The sequence below is a fragment of the Notolabrus celidotus genome, chromosome 9 (assembly GCF_009762535.1).
Source record: "Notolabrus celidotus isolate fNotCel1 chromosome 9, fNotCel1.pri, whole genome shotgun sequence".
Taxonomy (NCBI): domain Eukaryota; kingdom Metazoa; phylum Chordata; class Actinopteri; order Labriformes; family Labridae; genus Notolabrus; species Notolabrus celidotus.
The window spans coordinates 17,512,433-17,533,773 of NC_048280.1; the positions used below are offsets into that span (position 1 = coordinate 17,512,433).

General features: G+C 39.3%; 2 protein-coding genes across 7 annotated transcripts; one reads left to right on the plus strand and one right to left on the minus strand.

Moving 5' to 3' along the window:
• Positions 1-766: 766 nt before the first annotated feature.
• On the minus strand, positions 767-6,320 carry mtx3 (metaxin 3). Of its 3 annotated transcripts, none has more exons than XM_034693008.1 (9): positions 6,190-6,320; positions 5,426-5,495; positions 4,915-4,991; positions 4,719-4,811; positions 4,448-4,630; positions 4,110-4,186; positions 2,953-3,110; positions 2,591-2,679; positions 767-2,421 (listed from the first exon to the last, which is right to left on the minus strand). In XM_034693008.1, the coding sequence occupies exons 1-9, from the start codon at positions 6,280-6,282 to the stop codon at positions 2,326-2,328; spliced, it is 936 nt and encodes a 311-aa protein (XP_034548899.1). In that variant the 5' UTR covers positions 6,283-6,320; the 3' UTR covers positions 767-2,325. The 3 variants fall into 3 exon arrangements, with proteins under 3 accessions (XP_034548899.1, XP_034548900.1, XP_034548901.1); XM_034693009.1 differs by having other exon boundaries at positions 2,536-2,679; XM_034693010.1 differs by lacking the exon at positions 2,591-2,679.
• A 3,033-nt stretch (positions 6,321-9,353) lies between these two features.
• On the plus strand, positions 9,354-21,284 carry thbs4a (thrombospondin 4a). 4 transcript variants are annotated; one of them, XM_034693003.1, is made up of 23 exons: positions 9,354-9,606; positions 10,397-10,594; positions 10,723-10,991; positions 11,536-11,659; positions 12,351-12,442; positions 13,133-13,184; positions 13,283-13,488; positions 13,572-13,709; positions 14,009-14,089; positions 14,175-14,327; positions 14,570-14,674; positions 14,767-14,874; positions 14,980-15,139; positions 16,095-16,213; positions 16,297-16,349; positions 18,332-18,416; positions 18,530-18,626; positions 19,559-19,737; positions 19,857-19,905; positions 20,027-20,223; positions 20,421-20,593; positions 20,677-20,816; positions 20,897-21,284. In XM_034693003.1, exons 1-23 carry the CDS (start codon positions 9,525-9,527, stop codon positions 20,944-20,946), a joined length of 2,910 nt encoding a protein of 969 aa, XP_034548894.1. In that variant the 5' UTR covers positions 9,354-9,524; the 3' UTR covers positions 20,947-21,284. The 4 variants fall into 4 exon arrangements, with proteins under 4 accessions (XP_034548894.1, XP_034548895.1, XP_034548896.1 ...); XM_034693004.1 differs by having other exon boundaries at positions 13,286-13,488; XM_034693005.1 differs by having other exon boundaries at positions 10,744-10,991.
• Positions 21,285-21,341: the final 57 nt, after the last annotated feature.

Sequence of the window (21,341 nt, forward strand, 5' to 3'; positions counted from 1 at the left end):
TCAAAGAGAGGAGGAGAGTGAAAGGAAGAGGAGGAGTGTGGCACAGCTGCGGGTTTTCATGTGATCTGTTGGACTCCGCAGCTAAAATCTGGAGAGGGCTTTGAAAAGTAACAGCTTCATTTCCCTTGGATTGACTCTTATCTGTCTTCTTGCAGTGGATAACACTGAATGAGGGAGCTGGAACAATATATTCTGTGTGCTTGAGTTCAGAAGGAACTTTTTTTGTTTCAGCGGACAGTTTCACAGCAGCAGACTGGAGGCTTTAGTACATTCATTTTCAAACATACTGACTTTTAAAGGTACCTGATATATTTGATAAACCCACATTTTTCTTACCCCCAAAGTAGACAAGGATAATAATGGTGTTTTTAAGTAACTGTGATGGAAAATATGTAAACATGAAAGAATTTGCCTTTCAGAAAAGATCTGACAAGCCAGCCAAAAGAACCTCAGCAGGAGTCTCGCCCTCAAGTGACCCATGACTTGACTTTGAAAATATCTGATATCAAGTTTGCATCATATCCTCTGGCCTAATTACTTATTTTTTCCATGCCTAAGTCCAAAACCAAACAAAGAGCTCTCTATTCTCCCAACATCAACATGACAAGCACACAGACAAATGCAAAAATAAACCATCTATTTTCCTGCTTTGCAGACAAGAACATATCATGACATATTTTTCTGCACAAAGCAGGAGGCACACAGCTGTCATTCAAATGTATCCAAGCAGTTACCCATTTCATTTGATGGAAAAAACAAAGACAGCTTCAGTGTTTGGACGGTGTTTTATTTCAATAAGTTGTTATCGACTATCCCCAGAGGATGAACAGACGTGACAAATTATGACAGTGTATCAAAATTATACAGGTTGCATTTTGACTATTGTACAAAAACACATGCAGTCATGAAGGCACACTGCACCCAAATGGTCCTCAAAAACAACTTTTTGGGATTGGAAGCACACACACTCACACACTCACACCCAAATGAATGCTTTTGTTTCAGGATATGGTGCTTTAAAGGGAATGTAACCATGAATTTTGGAAATTGCGATAGCCAAGTGTCTTCACAAGTACTGAGAAACAGAGAAATCAATCATATGGAGGGGACACAGATGAGTAAATGCATGAGCTGTGAGGACATCATGAAATATGAGAGTGAGGAAACAAACAAACACTAGTAACCCATTTAAAAGTCCAATTTCAGTCATAGAAATTCAGATGGTACAAACAAAGCAAAAAAGGCAACTAATGAGACATCCCCAAGTGGGACAGACACTTGAGTTTTAACAAGGTGACGTTAAATAGGCACAGCAAATTATAAAACAGCAGTAAAAACAACAAAGTAATAACAAATGTACAAAAACCACAGAGAAAAAACAACATGGCAACAACAGAAACGAGTGGCTTGTTAAGGTTGCAACATTTCTCTGATGAGAGACACACTGGTTATAGTAGTCCTTGGGAAATCTTCCACACAAACACAATAGTCCCTTATATTCTGCATGATAAGAAGTACAAAAAATCTTTAAGGCCCTCCCATTACCTCAATGTATCTGATCAGCCCTATTAGAGGAATTTTAAATAATGACACTATTTACAACTTTACAAGCTATACAAAGCAGAGGAAGAGGGAGCAAAGCAAAGTGAGTGCATGGTAATCTCAATAGCTCTGACTACCATTATACACACTGTACATTACAAATGCTGTTAGAATCTACGGAACATTTTTACAGTGTTCTGCAGAAAGATGCGTGCTCAGAGGGCTGCTAAAGAATCTAGGAATGATGAAGCACAGATTTATAAACTGGAGCTTTAAATAACTTAATAAGGTACAATAGCCTGACTTCTAATGTTGGGACAATAGTGAAAAGAAATCAGTAATTTCAATTCCCCCATGAAGTGGGTGAGGACATTTCAACATAATGGAAATTAAAATTAGAGGAACAACAAGAGGCCAAATCCTTAGGTTCCTCCTTTTTTCTGCTGATCACTTTAAGCTGTCCCATAAACTTTCTGTGTCTTTCTCATCAGGCACCTCTTCATAGCATTCCACCCTTAACCACATACATGCACTGAACCTTCTCAAAAACCTCTCACATGCACTTTCCCTTCTCTTTTAGACCAGCAGCTTTAAAATATATCATCATCATCATCCTGTTGTAAAATGAGTCTTCTTTTGGAGCACACACCCATTAATTAATGGATCTTGCAATTCAAGGTAAAGGTCGGCTTTTTAATTACGAGAGGTATAGTCAGATATAGAGCTGCACCTTTAATCTAAAGGCTGTCCCTCTTCCTTTCATGGAGGATGAAAGGTCGGGATTTAGGCAGGGGTCGAGTTCTTCTCACTGGCCATACTGGGTTTGGGCTCCAGTCTGTGGGGTTTGTGCTGTGGGCTGCTGCGGAGATTGTCATCCATCTAAGGTTTAGGAAGTCCAGGTTAGTAAGAGCAACATGATGCAGGAGAAAACAATATGACAAATAATTCAGAAAGATTCACTATATGAATATCTTATTTCTGCTGAGACTGTACCTGCCACATGCACCCATGAACTCATGCAAAGAGGATAAAAGGAAAGCAGAAGCACCTTCTCTATCAAGTTGGACTCTTTATTTACAAGCTGAGTTAGTTTCTGGAGGTTGGCATCCATTGTTTCCTGGACAGGTGCAGGAGGACCTGGAGAGAGATGACGTTAAAAAGAAGAGGAAAGATGAAGCAGAGGAACAGGAGCAGCGTTAGGTCAATGAGCACCCGGAAAATGAAGAAGATACGAAGAGCCAGGATGCAGTGACACACAGGTGTAAGAAGAAAGAAAATGCTGCGGGTGTTAGTTGATTTGTGTGCGTGCTGTGGACATGCAAATTTTCCCTTTGTCTTTGAGTGAGTGTAGACTTCCCCAAACTAAAGCAAAAAGAGAGTGAATACTCCCAGTATGTGCAAAAATCTTACTAGGGTGGTCTGAGCTGAAGTAGACGGCGAGGATGTTGTCACAGAAGCGTGTGATGTTCTCCAGCTGTCTGAGGTGGCTCTGCAGAGGGCTGCTGGGCAGACCGGCTTTGTAAAGTGGAGCCACAAAACCAAACACAAAGGCATCCAGGCTGGTTGGCCTACAAAACACACACCCACATGTGCAAAATTAAATATAGCCACACACAGAGACAGATGATGCTGTGCTTCATATTATCATACATATATTTCATGAGAATCTGTAATCCAGACATCTACATTTTGGGGATGTAGGGATGCATTGATGTCTCTGTTAAACCGTTTCACATCAGTTTAACTCTGTCAAGCTAATAAAACGAACTACTGATCCAGAGAAGAGGTGTTTTTATTTAGCAGAAGTCATCAGAAGACAAACCCTGAATTTAGGAGAATTACATCTCCTTTGAGAAAAATCAGAGACATGCACTTTGGAGGACGTGTTTTATAGGGGTGAGTACTGGCAAGAACCTCACAATTCGATACGCATCACGATACTTGGGTCACGATACGATAGTATCACAATATATCATGACATCACAATATTGTGATATATTGTGATATTCTACACAGTTAACTAAGAAAAAAATAGAGATGGTGTATATGTAAATCACACAATATTACTTAAAACGGAAAGGACAAATTAAGTCAAAACAATTTTATTGAAAACAACTTTTCCACTTTATTGTTTTTGAAATACTGAAGTCGTATTTTAGTTCCAAACTCGGCTAAAATATGATTTCTTATTATTACAAAAAAATATATTTTAAGAGTTGAAATATTGATATTATATCGTAGTATCGCGATATATTGCTGTATCAATATTTTTTCTCACCTCTAGTGTTTTAATGACATTTCAACAGGAAACTCTATTTGCGACTGTGTAACTAAATCAAATCTCACTTACAAAAAACAGACACAAAGAATTACAAAACAAGTATTGCAATTAGTGCATCTCTACTTTGATGGCGAGCTGTGATAAAGTAGCAGACAATGTTTAAAAGGGAAAAATACTCATACTAAGTCAACATGGATAATTATATAGAAAATCGTCCTCAGATATTACTTAAGACTTAACTGTGATCTAAAACGGAAAATCACTCAAATGATGTAATGGAACTTACGAGTTGCCAAAGAAGTAGTTGTCAGTGCCCAGCCTGTAGGAAAGGAGATTCAGGCACTCTTTAGCGTCACTGTAGATCTGAGGCAGAGGGTGAGAAATATTCACATCAGTTAAAGTGATATAACTGGGGTGGTTAAAATCATTTGTCCCATATACAGCAGCTACAGTCCTTGAAGCCAGCTCCCTGCAGCCATTTACCCCATGTCACTCCCTACTTTTCCTATCCCATCTACTACCCTGCCCTCTCTGAATGAAAGCATAAAAGCCCCAACTCACAATGAATACAACTCAACCCTTCAGTCACAACTTTGAGGAGGCATTAGACAGGTCACTGTTTACCTTTCCCTCCACCTCAGTGATTCTGTGCAGCGGTGCTTCTCCTTTAGTCAACAGGATGCGAGAGAGCGCAGTGCTGGCACACCGACTCGGGACGATGAAGTTAAGAGGGAATGGCGAGCGTGAAGCAAACCATGGCCGTGTCAGATTGGCATAGTTTTCCGCATCTACCCAGAATGTGTGCAACTGTAAGACACAAAGCATCACTCTAAATATCAACAGTAATGAAAGAATAGCTTTTGTCAGGAAGTTAGAAGAACAAAGATGGTGTTACCACAGCTGGACGCAGTTTCTCTTCAATCAGAGCAATGTAAGCCATGGTGTCTGCTCCTTGTCTGGCTGTCAGCTCAAAGTCTGCATTAAACCTCTGAAAACAGAGAAATCATAGCTGTAACATTCTATCTGTTATCAGTGTTTAATGTGTTTCAACAAGCTGTTGAGCAGTGAGCAGCCTGAGCATCCACTCTCACCTGTTTTCTGAGGAAGTTGAGAATCTGTGTTGGTTCTTGTACTGCAAAGTCTCCACAAAGTAACTCTGGGACTGTCGCTGCAGGTTAAGGATAAGGAGAATATATTGCAATTGAAACAAGGCTAAATTAATTACGAGTGACAATGCATCAACAATACCTATTTTGTTATATTCAGACAACCATCTTCCTCCAAATTGCATACATCATTGCTAATCTAGAATTAAATGTGTGATGCAAAAACGATAAAACTTGCACTTTTATGCAGTCTATTTTTATGTTGTAACTTCTTGTAGTTTCTTGTATCAAGACTGATACTAAAGAATGCATATTTCTTTAGATGCAGGAAGACAGCTGCACAGGATCATACAAATATATTTTTAAACTGTATTTATATGTGCTATAAAAACATTACTACAAAAGCCAAGCAATGTTCCATCAACCACATACTAAACTATCTCCATGTGCTTTTGACCTCAACATTATGACATGGTTTACAGAAGCTGCAGCCCACCTGTTAGAGTTTTCCATGTCCAGTCTATAGGAGAAACTGTGACCTTTGCCCCAGAAAACTTGGTATATGCCTGAAAGAAAATCCACATATACATTAGGCCAAAAAAGATGAACAAATTTAATAGCTTTGTAGTTTTACAGCGCTTTCATTAAACCCCTGCAAACCAGAACAAAATATATCATCACACATTTTAAAAAGAAACAATCAAATAAACCATATAAATACAATAAAAGTGGCATACATGTCTACTCTGTAGAAAAAATGGTCAAAGTGTCCTCTTGTGGTAAGAATTGTTAGTACATGTGCTCACTGAGAGACAAACACATGATAAACAGCCAGCAAGCAGCGAAATGTTGTTTTTCTGATATGATTACTCCCTCCTCGGACACCGTCGATATTTATCTATCGAAACAACATTGAAAATACTCGTTTTAATTACAATATTAGCTTCCACAAGCTGACCTTGAAGAACCATATTTCTGTTAGCTGGGATAAGAACTTCTGACAACCAGTCATACATGAGGGAGTGGCCCACAGTCTCAGCTGTAATGTCACAACAGAGCAAACATGAAATACACCGGCGTTATTATTTTCCATCCTGCTCAACGAGCTGAGCACGGTCAGGTAAGTTAGCATGGGCGCTAACCAGAGATACACACAGACAGACGTGCACAGAGACCCTGGACATAAAGCTTTCGTCTTTAAAACTACAGCTGGATACAACAGCAGTGGGTTTTTTTTAAGAAGAGAGATAATGATGTTACCAGAACTATCAGAGACTCGGTGTGGACGGAGGGCAAACCCCAGTCTCCTCCCCAGCATCTCAGCTCCATGGCAGCCGCCATGTTTTCATTCATGGAAGGGGCTGGTGACGTCACGACGTACCTGTCATCGCAGAGCACAGAGATGAGAAATGAGAAATGAGAAATGAGGTGAAGATGAGAGGATTAGGGCAACTGGAAAAATAAAATTAAGGACACATTTTTTTATTTTTTTATTTTATTATTATAATTCTGAGATTAATATCAGAATTCTGATATTAAAGTCAGAACTGTGAGAAATAAGTCAGAATTCTGAAGAAAATTCAGAATTCTGAGAAACAAAATGGAATTCTGAGATTAAAGTCAGTATTCTGAGATTGAAGTCAGAATTCTGAGATTAAAGTCAGTATTCTGAGATTAAAGTCAGTATTCTGAGATTAAAGTCAGAATTCTGAGATTAAAGTCAGAATTTGAGATTAAAGTCAGTATTCTGAGATTAAAGTCAGTATTCTGAGATTAAAGTCAGAATTCTGAGATTAAAGTCAGAATTTGAGATTAAAGTCAGTATTCTGAGATTTAAGTCAGTATTCTGAGATTAAAGTCAGAATTCTGAGATTAGAGTCAGAATTTGAGATTAAAGTCAGTATTTTGATAAAAATAAAAGGCAGAATTCTGAGAAAAAAATGGAATTCTGAGTTTAAAGTCAGAATTCTGAGATTAAAGTCAGAATTTGAGAATAAAGTCAGTATTTTGATAAAAATAAAAGGCAGAATTCTGAGATTAAAGTCAGAATTCTGAGATTAAAGTCAGAATTCTGAGATTAAAGTCAGTATTTTGACTAAAAAAAAGGCAGAATTCTGAGAAAAAAATGGAATTCTGAGAAAAAAGTCAGAATTCTGAGATTAAAGTCAGAATTTTGAGATTAAAGTCAGTATTTTGATTAAAAAAAAAAAAAAAAAAAGGCAGAATTCTTAGAAAAAAATTGAATTCTGAGAAAAAAGTCAGAATTGTGAGAAGAATTCTGGCGGATTTTCAAAATAAAAGCCATCTGAATATACAGAAATATGCCTGGTAGATATATATTGGCATTACAATTAATCACAGTTTCCACTGATATGTTTTAATTCAGACTAAAATGAGAAAACCTTAAAATGTGTTGCTGCCAATTACAGTTACACCTGATTTGAAATTTCAAATTAAAAGCCATTAGAAATGTAGCATATTAGTTATGATTTTGATATTTTCAAAGTGAGATTCTTTAAAATATCTCTGTTTCCACTGACTAATTTCAGTTCAGTTCAGATTAAAGGTAGACAGAATTCTGACTTTAATCTCATAATCATGACTTTTTTCGCGTAATGATAATAATAATAATAATAATAACAATAATAATAATAATAATAATAATAATAATAATAATAATAATAATTATTATTATTATAATAATAATTATAATAATAATGATCATAATGATAATAAAAAAAATGCCCTTCTTTTTTTTTCAGTGGACCTAATCCTCTTCTGTAGAAAACCATAGAATAAATGTTCAAATGTTTCTTGGTAAGCGCATACATGACTAGCTTTGCTTACTTGCAGTGACATAAAAGAATAATTATGTAAAAAATGAATGTGAATATTAATGAAAATGTGTTTTTCACTAAATGACTGCTCTAATAAAAATGCACGGGCCTCCGTCATCCAACTCTAAATGGTACCTTTAGTTCCAGTAAAAACTCTTTGGCTGTTTGTCAGTGTAGGTGATGTTTACTTCACTCAGGGTCATTAAATCGTTAATAAGGCCTACTGGTGAGGTAAGCATGTAAGATTTAAGCCAGCAACACCTCTGCTTGATCTATCTGAAATAGAGATGGCATACTGTTAGTAAAATTACTTGTGAAAAACAACTCTGATTTGATCATACAACTCAATTTTCAGAAACAAATTACATTCAAACATCAACGTTAACAACCTGATTTGTCCCTTCCTTATCTACTTACATGTGTACCTCTAGATATATGCAGATAAAAGAAAAGAAGAATTAAACAGTAAACTCTAACCTGTATTGTTCGAGACATGTAATTCTTTATTGTGATGATATTAAAAGACTGACTAGCTGATTTATCAAGAGCTTAATCAGTTCTCAGAAATGCAATATTGTGATTTTAATCTCAAACAGTATTTACATTTTTTCTTGCCAGTTTAATTGATAATTTCTAGCAACAAAAGCATGAAGTCTGTCCCTGTGCTGACAGACAGACTACTGAGGGCTGCCAGGTGTTTGATCAGAGATCAGAGACCAGAGAACCAAACACAGACGCACAAAATGCACAGAGGGATGGTGAATGTCTCTCTTTGGCTTGGGCCAGCAGCTCAAATGTTGAAATGTACTTGAGGTAAGCAGAGAAAGTAGTAAGACGAGCTCCAGACATCTATCATGAAGTGTTTCCAGGGTCCAGAGTCTAGACCTCTTTCTTCCTTTTTTTCCCCAGATTCTTCAATGATAGGATTAAGAAATGGTTTGCAGGGGTATGTAGAAAGAGTTAAAGAGTTAAATGAAACTGAATTTAATTTTAAAACATCTGGCACACAGTTATACTGGCTTACTGAATATGAGCTAGGGGATAAGCTCCACATCTATGAGACAGGTTGATGATGTTTGTGAAGAAAACAAAGCCAGCTGGAGTCAAGTTTTGCTCCCTCAGGACCCATGCACAATCCTGTTCAAATATTTTTCAGGTCTGGCCGACTGTATACAATTTGATTCAGAGTGATTTATATTGTATTATACCACAACTCCCCTAGAGACAGTACACATCATTCTCAATGAATAAAGTCCTGATGTTGACTCAAAAAGGAAATATAAACATACAATCTTTTAGCTCAAACACTATAAGTGAGATACTCTGAAAATCCCTGTAAAAAAAACCCTACAAAACTATAAAATGCCTTATGGTGTTATTCAATTGAAGGACTTCTTCACTGTTTCCATCATACTGAATCGCTTGTTTCAGCTTCAACACACAAGTGAAAAAATACAACTAACCATCTGATGGAACAGTAGTAGCAGTGGGACACTCCCACAAACTATTAAAATCGTCCCCACACTGTTCCACTTTTGCAACAGCTGAGTAAAGGACACTCCCCTTTTCTTTAAAAGCGACCGCCACAAAATCACCTCACCTCTGCTGAGGTTTTGCCTCAACATCTGGATTTTTCCATCATTACATGGACAGTTTACTAATAGGTTATTAGTCGGTGACATAGAGGATATAAAGGACACTCAGTTCTTTCTAAAGGAATCCAGCTTCGCCTGAGGTGTATCCTGTACTGAAGCACTGATGATGGGTCTGTGGGCCAGAGCAACAGCTCTGTCTCTGCTGCTGCAACAGCTGGTGCTCACTGTCACAGCACAAGGCATCGGTAAGTCCTCTTCACCATCCACCTCTAGAATACTCTGATTCTTTTGATCCTGTCTTCTCCAGCTTTGTATGCCTTATGATCTGTTCTCTAGTTTAACGATTTCTGATCTGCAGAAATTTGCAAATAACAAAGGTTATGATGTCCATGATTGGTATGCAGTTGATTTTTTTGTGGCTTGTAAAGTTTTGACATCTTCGAACTGAATAGTGACCTAAATAAGTTCAGTCTTAGATGAAACACTACCTGCCATCTGAGAAAGTGCATGTGCAAAACTTAATTTGCCTTGAACCTGCACCTCAATGTTTCCATGCCATTTCCTGTCCCTTCACATTAGTCTTGGACTCTGTGTGTTCTTGTGTGCATGTGTGAATTTGTCCATGCATGTGAGGCAGTGTGAGGCGGTGGGTTTGTTCCAATGGAAAGAGTTTACTGCTGCTCCTTTCTGTAACTCCACTCTACCACTCCATAAAACACAGCAGGATACAAACAGGAGCGTGCACTTGCACACACATCTATATGCATATGCACACACATGCGAATACACTGTCACACATAATAAAGTTCCATAGTGCTCTGACTCAGCAGCAGTGATTCACAGCACAATGTGAGCCATAGACATTAAGACACACACCATCCATTAATATTAAAAAAAAAGAAAGTCAGTACTGCTAATAGTTTACCAGATGTAGAGCTTTGGGTGTGCTGAATGTTTCTGAAGCTCCTCACTGCTCAAATGCAATTCATTGACAGTATCATAATGCAGTTTTCTAACAGTCCTCTCCTGTGTTAGTCTATGACCTGCTGGTGTCTCCAGACTGCCTGCCTGACTTACTCCAAGGGAGTCTGAAGAACAAAGGGCGAGATGAGGCTTTCTTCCTCACCTCCTTCAGGCTCCACAACAAGGCCCCCACCTCTCTCTTCAGTGTCATCAACCCTCAAGACAACACCAAATATCTGGAGCTGAGTGTGCAGGCTAAACCGAGCAAAGGTGAGTTATTGTACTGACACATGTAACAGTGTCTGTGGAAACTACTTAAGCAGACTACACTAAAAGCCCTCTGTGTTATATCATGATTTCTTCTGTCAGATCTCTGTTTCCCCTACTCTGTATTTCAGTGTTTTTCGCTCCATCTATAGTGAGCATCCGTTACCAGAAGACTGACGGCAGATTCAGCACAACCAGTTTTGAATACCCCTCCCTTGCAAATGGCCGGGATCACCATGTGATGCTGCATGCCAGCGGTCTGCAGCGCGGCCCTCCTCGCCTTCAAATCTACATAGACTGCAAACTGGCACACACTTTGGATGATCTGCCGGCTGCGTTTGGGTCCATCCCACCAGGTCCCAACAAGGTGGCACTAAGAACCATGCAGATGAGGGGACAGGTGAGTTTAATGTTTACAGCTATCATCAAAGATAATCTGCGTAGATCTTTTGAAATAAAAGGATTAGAGCTCAGTGAAGAAACCCATCCCATTATGCCCTCATTCCAATTCTCTCTACTGATGAGTTAATTTTCCTATGGCCCCGTAAGTCCCTCACAACCAAGACATGAAGATAGATGGGGACAGGTGAGCAGTGAGAGCCAGTACATTACTGGGGTTATAAAGTGAGCACCTACCTGTACTGGTGTTTCGTCAAGTTTGACCCAGAACACCTGGGGGAGGTTTAATAGTTAGCTCCTGTGTCCTGGAACCACCCTCCTCCATGCCAGCGCTCACACCCCTCATATCCACACTTGAAAAAGGGAAAAAATATAAAGCACAAAGAAAGGAGTCTGTAGAAAGATGATAGAAGGAGGACAGGGAAGTCAGAGCCAACATTCTGTTTCCCTGTATTCCGTTTGGGTTGTGCAACAACTATATACTACTATACTAACTATATAAGCCGCAAGCAAGCCTTTGAATCTGTCTTCTGTTTCCTGGTCAGGATGAGCTGACAGACTTGAAACTGGTTATTGAAGACACCATAGACAATGTGGCCACTCTGCAGGACTGTTCAATGGATCACAGTTCATCTCGAGCTTCTGCCAGAGAGGCTCTGCAGCTGCTGGGTAAGAACAGCCAACAGCTGACTGTCTGACATGATCTGATAAAAGGCCACGCTTTTAACTTCACAAAACACTACTCAAGTAGTCATTTAGATTGTTTGAACTGTTGCAAAGAAATGACTGTTGAACAAAACACATGTAACTGTACTTAAAGCTTGCTTTAGCTCAGAGCTGCAACAAAAGGGCAAATCGCCTCTCAGAGCAATCTGATGCTTTGTACAAGAAAGAATCCTTTCACGTCATTTTGAATGTCAGCATGTTTTTGTCATAATTTTTTCAGCACAGTGCTACTTTCTAAATCAATGTTGCATTCAAGTCAGTCTGTTTCCTGTAGTTTATATTATTTTCCTGTGATAGTCAGATTGACTGTGTTGGCCATTTGGGGATTTATGTGTTTCATATGGGTCCATAAAAGGTTTTATAATGCAATGAAATACACACTGGGGAGGTTTATAAGTTATTGTTTCCAAATATCCAAGGAAGAATGCGTTTTGAGGGTTGCAGTTTCTGCGTTATCTATCATTACATTTGTAATTCTTAGATTTCATACTGGCTATTGAAAATACACTCAAATAATAAATTAATGACTGCCTTGCAAGCAATTACAGAATTCCAGTGACCTAAGTATTTAAACTTGGTAGATGTGTTGTGCATTTCATTCTCTGGTTTAGATTATCTTGCAATATTCCCTCAGGTATCCAGGGCGGCAGCATGGCACAGGACCAGGTCACCATGCAGGAGCTGAAGAGCATGTTAGCTGAAATGAAGCAGTTACTCAACCAGCAGGTAACCTTCTTTATGTCCCAGTCTTTGTGTATCTCACATAAGTACCACCTCAGAAAACAGAAGACTCATAATAAATACAACTGAAAATTGACATATGATTTGAAAAAGTATAATAAATAATGCAGTATTTTGAGGGAATTAGTCTAAAGCAGATAAAGTGAAGTATTTTAGAGAGCCTTTGCTGTAGAAATGTGTTGAGATATCTTGTTATTTTGAACTATCTATTTTTAAAAGTGAAGGAATGTTGGCTGCTTCACTTCCATTTGGAATTTCCTTTTCCTCCCCGGGTGAAGATTGGTTTTGTAATTAAAGCAATGATTTGTTGTGAGCATTAAGAATCCAGACTGTGAGGGCATGTCGACTCTCTGCTGTTCTTTTGTTTCAAGACTTTATTTGCTCGGCAACAGACGGCTCAGTAAAAGCAGAAAAGGACACACACCTCAGGAGGAGATAGATGTCGATGATTTCAGATGATCATTTAAAGTAGAAGATTTGTTCAGAGATAAAGCATGAAACAAAGAAATAAAATCATTGTTATACAGTTTAGCATCTCACACAGCAGACAAACTGAGACAATCCTATATCAAACTCATAGTCTCAGTTAGAACAATCTGAGCTTCCTCTTCTGCTACAAGCTGTAAAATGATAACACACATATTGACAGCTTTTAACTGTTCATCTCTGGTTTAGATAAAGGAGACAAATTTTCTGAAGAACACCATCACAGAGTGTCTTCCTTGTGGTAAGCGGCACAGGAGCTCTAATAAGACTTTTCCTTTATATAGTACAAAAACACTGGTGATAATCTGGTAGTACAACATACCATTCTCTGTGTGTCAGCAGGTCTAGGGGGCAGTCCAACCAACACAGGTCCAGCTCCAACTCCAGGGCAGTTTGTCATGCAGCCTCAGCATCTGACTAAATGCCCACTGGGTACCTGTTTCACACAGAGCATGTGCATCCCTACAGGCTCTGGGGATTTCCAGTGTGCTCCCTGTCCAGATGGATATACAGGAGATGGGGTGTACTGTGATGATGTGGATGAGGTATGTCAAAGTTCTCTTTTTTAATGTGAAAGTTCAACTAGTTGTATTATGATGATAATAAAAGTTATCTTTGTGTGTTTTAGTGTCAGTTTGGGCCGTGTTTCCCTGGTGTGCAGTGTATAAACACTGCTCCTGGTTTCCGCTGTGCGCAGTGTCCTATGGGATACACTGGACCAGAGTTAAATGGAGTGGGAGTGACTTATGCGAAGACGCACAAACAGGTACAATGAAACGAGTACACAGCTTAGTAAAGGTTATTTGGTTTCATTCTTCATACTCTGACTTTGTACCAACCCTCTTCAAATCAAGACTCAAAACCCATCTGTTCCAAGCAGCATTCTCTGTATCATTTCACTGCTTCATTTTAACTTGGTGTTACTTTTGCTTGTTGTTTTTAATTATTTTATTTTGTTATTTTATTTATTGTGTTTTTAATCTCTCTGTAAAGTGCACTTGAGTGCTGAGAAAGGCGCTTTTAAATAAAATGTATTATTATTATTGTTGTATCTGTTTTTCCCAGGTGTGTGAAGATATTGATGAGTGTCTTGGCCCACCTGAGAATGGAGGTTGTACTGCTAACTCACACTGCCACAACACCATGGTAAGACCACTGGGACTAAACTGTAAGTAGCAAACCACCTTATAGCTGAAGGTTGTGATTCTTTACTCTGTACTGTCCCACACAGGGCTCTTTCCGATGTGGAGATTGCAAAACCGGATTTATAGGCGACCAGGTGAGCGGCTGCCAAGGAACCAGGCTTTGCCCCAATGGTCAACCAAACCCCTGTGACATCAACGGAGAGTGTGTGGTGGAGAGAGACGGCAGCATTAGCTGCAGGGTAAGAACTTCAAACAGACTGAGCTCATATCCTCTTTTCTGCTAAGCCCTGGAAGTTATTTACTGCTGTACTGTTTAACATTACATCATTACATCATGCCCTTTCCTTCCTGTGTGTGTGTGTGTGTGTGTGTGTGTGTGTGTGTGTGTGTGTGTGTGTGTGTGTGTGTGTGTGTGTGTGTGTGTGTGTGTGTGTGTGTGTGTGTGTGTGTGTGTGTGTTTGTTTGTTTGTTTGTTTGTCAGTGTGGTGTTGGTTGGGCAGGTAATGGCTATGTGTGTGGAAAGGACACTGATATTGACGCATATCCGGACATTAATTTGAAGTGCAGAGACAACAACTGTGTGCAGGTACTCCTGTCTGCACATCTCCCCTTGTAGTATTTGATAACCTACTTGTTCAAAAAAATAATTTTTGTGTACTATGCATGTTTTTCCCCCAGGATAACTGTGTGTTTGTTCCAAACTCTGGTCAAGAGGATGCAGACAGAGACGGGCTGGGGGACTCCTGTGATGATGATGCAGACAGTGATGGCATCATTAACATAGACGTAGGTTATGCATGGATGTAGGTTTTGGGCTCAAAAATGTAAGTAAATTAAATCTTTCACCCATGTTCATTGTGCTGCACAATCAAAAACGTTTTTTTCTCCCAGGACAACTGCTGGCTTGTTCCTAATGTGGACCAAAAGAACAGCGACAAGGATCTCCATGGTGATGCCTGTGACAACTGCAGAACAATTGAAAATCCCACTCAAAGGGACACCGATAAAGATGGGCTTGGAGATGAGTGTGATGATGATATGGATGGAGATGGTGAGTGGGTTTGTTCCAGTCACATATTCTGTGATTTCTTTGCACCACCCGGACTATTACCATCATTCCTGTACATGGTTAAAATGACTAAAAAGGTCGTTTGGTGGGAGGTGTAGTAATGTGTTCATTATGGCTTTTATTGCATCAATTTGAGGACATAAAATTTGGAATGCATCATGAAAACCTAATGACTGATAATCACATTAAAAGACTGCAGTGTCTGTGAGAGTTCCAAACCGCAGACTGTCTGGAGAAGAACACACCCCATACCACCCTGTCTGGGAAAAGAGGGGCAGCAATTTATCTGTTCAAAACATCCTTCAGGTCTTTTTTTTTATGTCTGTTTCCAATTCACAACCTCTACCACTTAGATCACCGGCTTTCAGGGAAACAACTGAGCCGTTATTAAAGCGGGAAAAAAAACTCTCCAGAAAACAGTGTTAAATGTTAAAATGTTCCAACTGGAAGCGTACTTGTTGTCCTACAAACTTTTCTCACATACCTCACTTGATCGCCCTTTTAGATCACTTCTCATTTGTTCCACTGGAAACACAGTTTCAACTTGTTGCCATTGTGTGTGCCTCCGTGTTTACCTCTATTTGCTTACGCAGGTTGCATGTTTAGACTCTGTGTAGTGACCCATGCTCATTCAGCTTGGCAGAACTCCAAACTCTTGATCATTTGGTTATGTCTTTAAATCCAAGACTGGATTTCTGAGCGCTTGGTCATGTCTGTCTCCTCTCTCAAAGCATTTTTCCATCGTAAGCCTCCGCCAGGCATTGAAGGCCACTGGAAACTATTTCACCTTTGCCTTAAACAAACACTGCCATCTGCTGATGCATTCGACAGCCTCTGTCTGTACGCTGCATTCTGTCATGCTGTGTTTTTTTCTGTCCTGTCAGAGCTTTAACACATGACACAAAAAATGAAACCACTGAGGTGTTTATTTTCTCAGGTTTGAAGAATATTCTTGATAACTGCCAGGGAGTTCCTAACCCGAACCAGGAAGACAAAGACAAGGATGGAGTAGGAGATGCCTGTGACAGCTGTCCTGACATGTTCAACCCTAACCAGGTACAAAAAAACACACGAAACAACACCTTAACAAAGAGGAATTTTCTGTCATAACTCTGACTGCTTGTGTTGTCTTCCTGCAGTCTGACTCAGATGATGATCTTGTAGGAGATACATGTGACAACAACATTGACAGGTAGATCTCACAGCCATGACCCTCAGTTCAAAAGCACTTCTGTTCTGAAATTCAGAATCACCTGCTATAAAAGCTTGATTCAGAACAGTCAGATCGATGAAAGGACTCCTCTATATTTTTTAACTGCTTGCCATGCTGTTGGGTTGCAGATAGCTGTGAGAATAATGCAGCTAGTGGCCAGTCAATCACTGTAAATGTCTCAGTCAAATAATCAACAATAGGTTGTACCAGGGGCGATTCTAGGATCGGATGTTTAGGGGTGCTGAGCTGGGCAAGATCAATTTCACTGTTTTGTACATTTTAATGCAATTTCATTCCCAAATTTGTGAGAGTATTAGTATTACACTTTTTGGGAAAGTCTGTGACTAATCCATCAAATCTGATAAAGGTTATTTAAATGCTGAGCCACAGCAAAAGAGAAATTGATTGGAATCATAAAAGAAACACATGGTAACCCTAATTTCTGGGGAAGGACAACTCATTTTGAGACAGCAGCTCCTGCAATGCACAACATGTAAATCACAACGGAGCTTCTCTATTTTTGTTGTTAAAATATTACATTTCAACCAAGTAATGTATGGTTTTGAAACTTTTCTAGCTTGTTAAAAAGGACATATGCCTATAGTAAAATTTTTTTTTTTTAAATATCTCAAATTTTAGGGGTGCTGGGATTCAAATGGGCTAGAAACGACTATGGGTTGTACAGACCCTGCTTCAAATAAGGCTGACGGCGAATTATAGTCAAAGACCCCTCCTCTAACAAAGATACTCTTGCAATGGTTATTGTAAACAGGAATATAAACATAAAATGATAAATAATGAAAGCATGAAAAAAGCAGGCATTAGTAAAGAAATGGAAGTATTAAATCTAACAGCTTCACGATACTGTTGTTGCATATTCTCGAACAAAATGACAGATTCTGGTCTGAGGCTCGTTTACTGATAGATCACACTCAGTATTTATACACTTCACAATGATGTTACACAATCTCGGGTCTGAGTGACCCAGCACTACTTTTGAACTTCTGGGACCCCATATAGTTACACAATGATAACAGCTGCACAATGCCTGACTGCCTCAGCTTATGGCCTTATACAGATCTGATGCCAAACCTCCCAATAATATTGAATTTCCCAATTATACCTACAGAGGAAGGGGTAAATTTAGAGGCTTGTTGCCTTAGAAAATATTTTCCTAAACTGTTAAAGCTCCTATGCGGAGTTATATCTCGTCATGACTCAAATGAATACTGATGTCTCTGTATGACCAAACGAAAGCTAATCAGACCTTCAGAGCAAAGACCTGTGCTTTCCACGTAGTTATTTTATATGCCTGCCATCCCTGCAACGATGTAGGTGTCAGACGAAGCTGTTAACAGCACAGTGCTAAAACAGCCCCCCACCACAAGACTTATTTAGAGTTGTAAGTTAGACATTTTAAATATAATTATGATATTTTGTCTGAATATAAAAGAACTACTCACATGTGTACAGGACAAGATCAGCAAATCAATAAATTATACTGATTTGTCCATGGGGGGCGCCATACTCATCACAATCATAAAGTTCTTTACTGTATCTTTAAGAGCATCAGCTGAACATATATCAAGTACAAGAATAACAGTTTTAACTCTCAAAATCTTTTTCGGTAAACTGCAAAGGGCCCAAAGAAAAAACAAGATAATAGGAGCTATTAAACAGCCCAAAATACTTCCTCTGGTCTTGACATCATTAAAATAAAAGGGTCACAATTGCATTGTCCTTTGTAATGGAACAATTTGGTGTCGCTGACTATACCAAAGGTTTTATCGTTACATGTTTCTTATTTTATGGCAACAAATGTTTTGATTATTTGTTATAAATTTGTGTCTATGTGAAAAAATAAATCATTGGCCAGTCTAACAAGGGAATGTACATTTTGAAAAGGAGTGTATATCACAATGGTTCACCTTTTGTTTTATCTGCATAACTTGTCTTTTCAGTGACGGTGACGGCCACCAGGACTCAAAGGACAACTGTCCCTCAGTCATCAACTCCTCTCAGCTGGACACAGACAAGGATGGGATGGTTTGAAAAGATCTCTTTTTTTTTTTCCTTTTGTGTGATAATCTTTTGATCTCATGTATGCTGACATATAGAGGGTGTTACAAGACTTAAAATGTGTCATGATCTCTTGATAGGGAGATGATTGTGACGATGATGACGATAACGATGGCATACTGGATGATGAAGACAACTGTAGATTGGTCCCCAACCTGGACCAGAGGGACACAGATGGTTAGTATCACTCCACCTTGGTTCCTGTGCCTGTATGTGCACAGTGTGTGTTCTCTCTTTTGTACAGTCTGTGTGTGTGTGTGTGTGTGTGTGTGTGTGTGTGTGTGTGTGTGTGTGTGTGTATGTGTGTGTGTGTGTATGTGTGTGTGTGTGTGTGTGTGTGTGTGTGTGTGTGTGTGTGTGTGTGTGTGTGTGTGTGTGTGTGTGTGTGCCCAGCTAGCAATGTTCTGTTCTAAAAACATTCTGTTAATATTACGGAGAATGTTTTCAGCAGGAAGTTTGCTTTGTGTTCAAAGAATGTTCTCTGGTAACATTCTCTAAAAACATTAATAAAATGTTTGGTAAGTGACAACAGTGCCATAATGTTCTTAAGACATTCCCAGCGGGAAGTTTTCTTTATGTTCACAATTTGTTCTCAGAAAACGTACTCTGAAAACATTCAATAATCTGTTACCCAAAGAATGTTATCAAAACATCCTTTGAAGTTTAAAGATAAAACATTATATCTTTGTTCTAATTAAATATAACCAGAATATTCTTAAATAAATCATTTTGTGATTTGAGGCGTCAGAAACATCCTGAAAACATTTTTTACATGTTGCTTTGAGAATGTTGCTTCTTTGTTATTAAGTAACATTATGGGAACATTTTATAGAAAACATTCAATAATCTGTTACCTAAAGCATATTATCAAAACGTCATCTGAAGGTGAAAGACAAAATGTTCTTCTTTCATTGATAGTTAACAATAAAGGAACATCCTTCAAATCGATAAACATCCTTAAGATGTTCTTTGAATGTTACACTCCTTGAGCCTTGTCTTGAACCTTGTCTTGAAACTTAATCAGAACTTATAGTGAATGTTAAACAATGTGGTGAGAACATACCCTGCTAGCTGGGTTCCTCTTATTAAGATGCACCCTGGTGTTTCAGGAAACAATGTTGGAGACGCCTGTGAAGGAGATTTTGACAAAGATGACGTCATTGACATAATTGACCACTGCCCAGAGAATGCTGAAGTCACCCTTACCGACTTCAGAGCCTATCAGACTGTAGTGCTGGACCCAGAGGGAGACTCTCAGATCGACCCCAACTGGGTGGTCCTGAATCAGGTAAACAAAATCCAACCCTGTTTTCTAAACTAGTCACTTTTTTTGTGAAAAGCTCACAGGTTCAGTTATAATGTCTGTGCGAATGAATGTAAATCTGTACACCTTTTTGGTCCTCACAGGGCATGGAGATAGTTCAGACCATGAACTCTGACCCCGGTCTTGCAGTTGGTAACAATGCTTTTATACTGTCTTATCCCAGATGATATCTTAACAATGAAATATTCCATATACCCTCAATGTTTTTCTCAGTCTTAATCCTTAATATTGTGTTTTCCATCCAAACCTTCAGGCTACACAGCGTTCAGCGGGGTTGACTTCGAGGGTACCTTCCATGTAAACACAGTGACTGATGATGACTATGCTGGCTTCATCTTTGGCTACCAAGACTCCTCCTCCTTCTACGTGGTGATGTGGAAACAGACAGAACAGACCTACTGGCAGGCTGCGCCCTTCAGAGCAGTCGCTGATCCTGGAATACAACTCAAGGTGAAACGCTGGTTCATTAATGTCTGTGCTTTTATTAAGTACCCTTATCAGAGCACTTTATAATGTGCAGCTAAGTCCCCCTGATCTGCCACCCTCACTCACACTCCAGTGGCAGATCAGGTTTTTGTCTGAGTGTCAGAAGCATTTTTAAGATTAAAAATTCCTCAAGCTAGTACCATTCACCTCTTCATCCCCAGGCTGTGAAGTCTAAGACAGGTCCTGGTGAGTACCTGAGGAACTCCCTCTGGCACACAGGTGACACCCAAGACCAGGTCCGTCTCTTGTGGAAGGACCCAAGAAATGTGGGCTGGAAGGATAAGGTCTCCTACCGCTGGTTCCTCCAGCACAGACCACAGGTTGGATATATCAGGTACAGACACACACCCACACTCAGAGACAAATATGCTCATACTGTGTGAGCTGATAGACTAATTCATTTCCCGTGTGATTCAGGGCTCGCTTCTTTGAAGGATCAGACCTGGTGGCAGACACAGGGGCCATTATCGACACCAGCATGAGAGGAGGGAGACTGGGCGTGTTCTGCTTCTCACAGGAGAATATAATCTGGTCAAATCTGAAGTACAGATGTAACGGTGAGAGTCTGCATGATAAGTGTCTATCCCGTTATCTACATGCACAGTATGATTATGACTTTCATTTCATCTCTTCACAGACACCATTCCTTTAGACTATGAAGATCTCAACGCACAAAACACAGACTGAAGCAGAAGGAAGAGGCTTGTCTGAGCATGGAAAAGAGCATAGCTGAGGACAATGGATGAACACACAGAGATAAATATGAGGGAGCATAAACAGAAACTCTTTGATGATAGCATTTCAAATCTGTCATTTGTGTATGAGGATCTTAAGAGAGCACTACCTGGGGCATTATATACTTTTATTCAGTTCAGGTGGAGCCAGTACATTCCTGTTAAGGTCTGTGTATGTCTCTGGAATATCACCTGTGATCTGTCACCATTCTGAGTACTATTAATGTTGATGTACTTGTCTTTGAATATAAAGTAAGTCCAATAAAATGTTGAGCATTTCACAAAAACAAAGCAGTTTCTCTCTATTTTTGTTTTACACCTGATCATTGTGTTATCTGTCTGAATGAA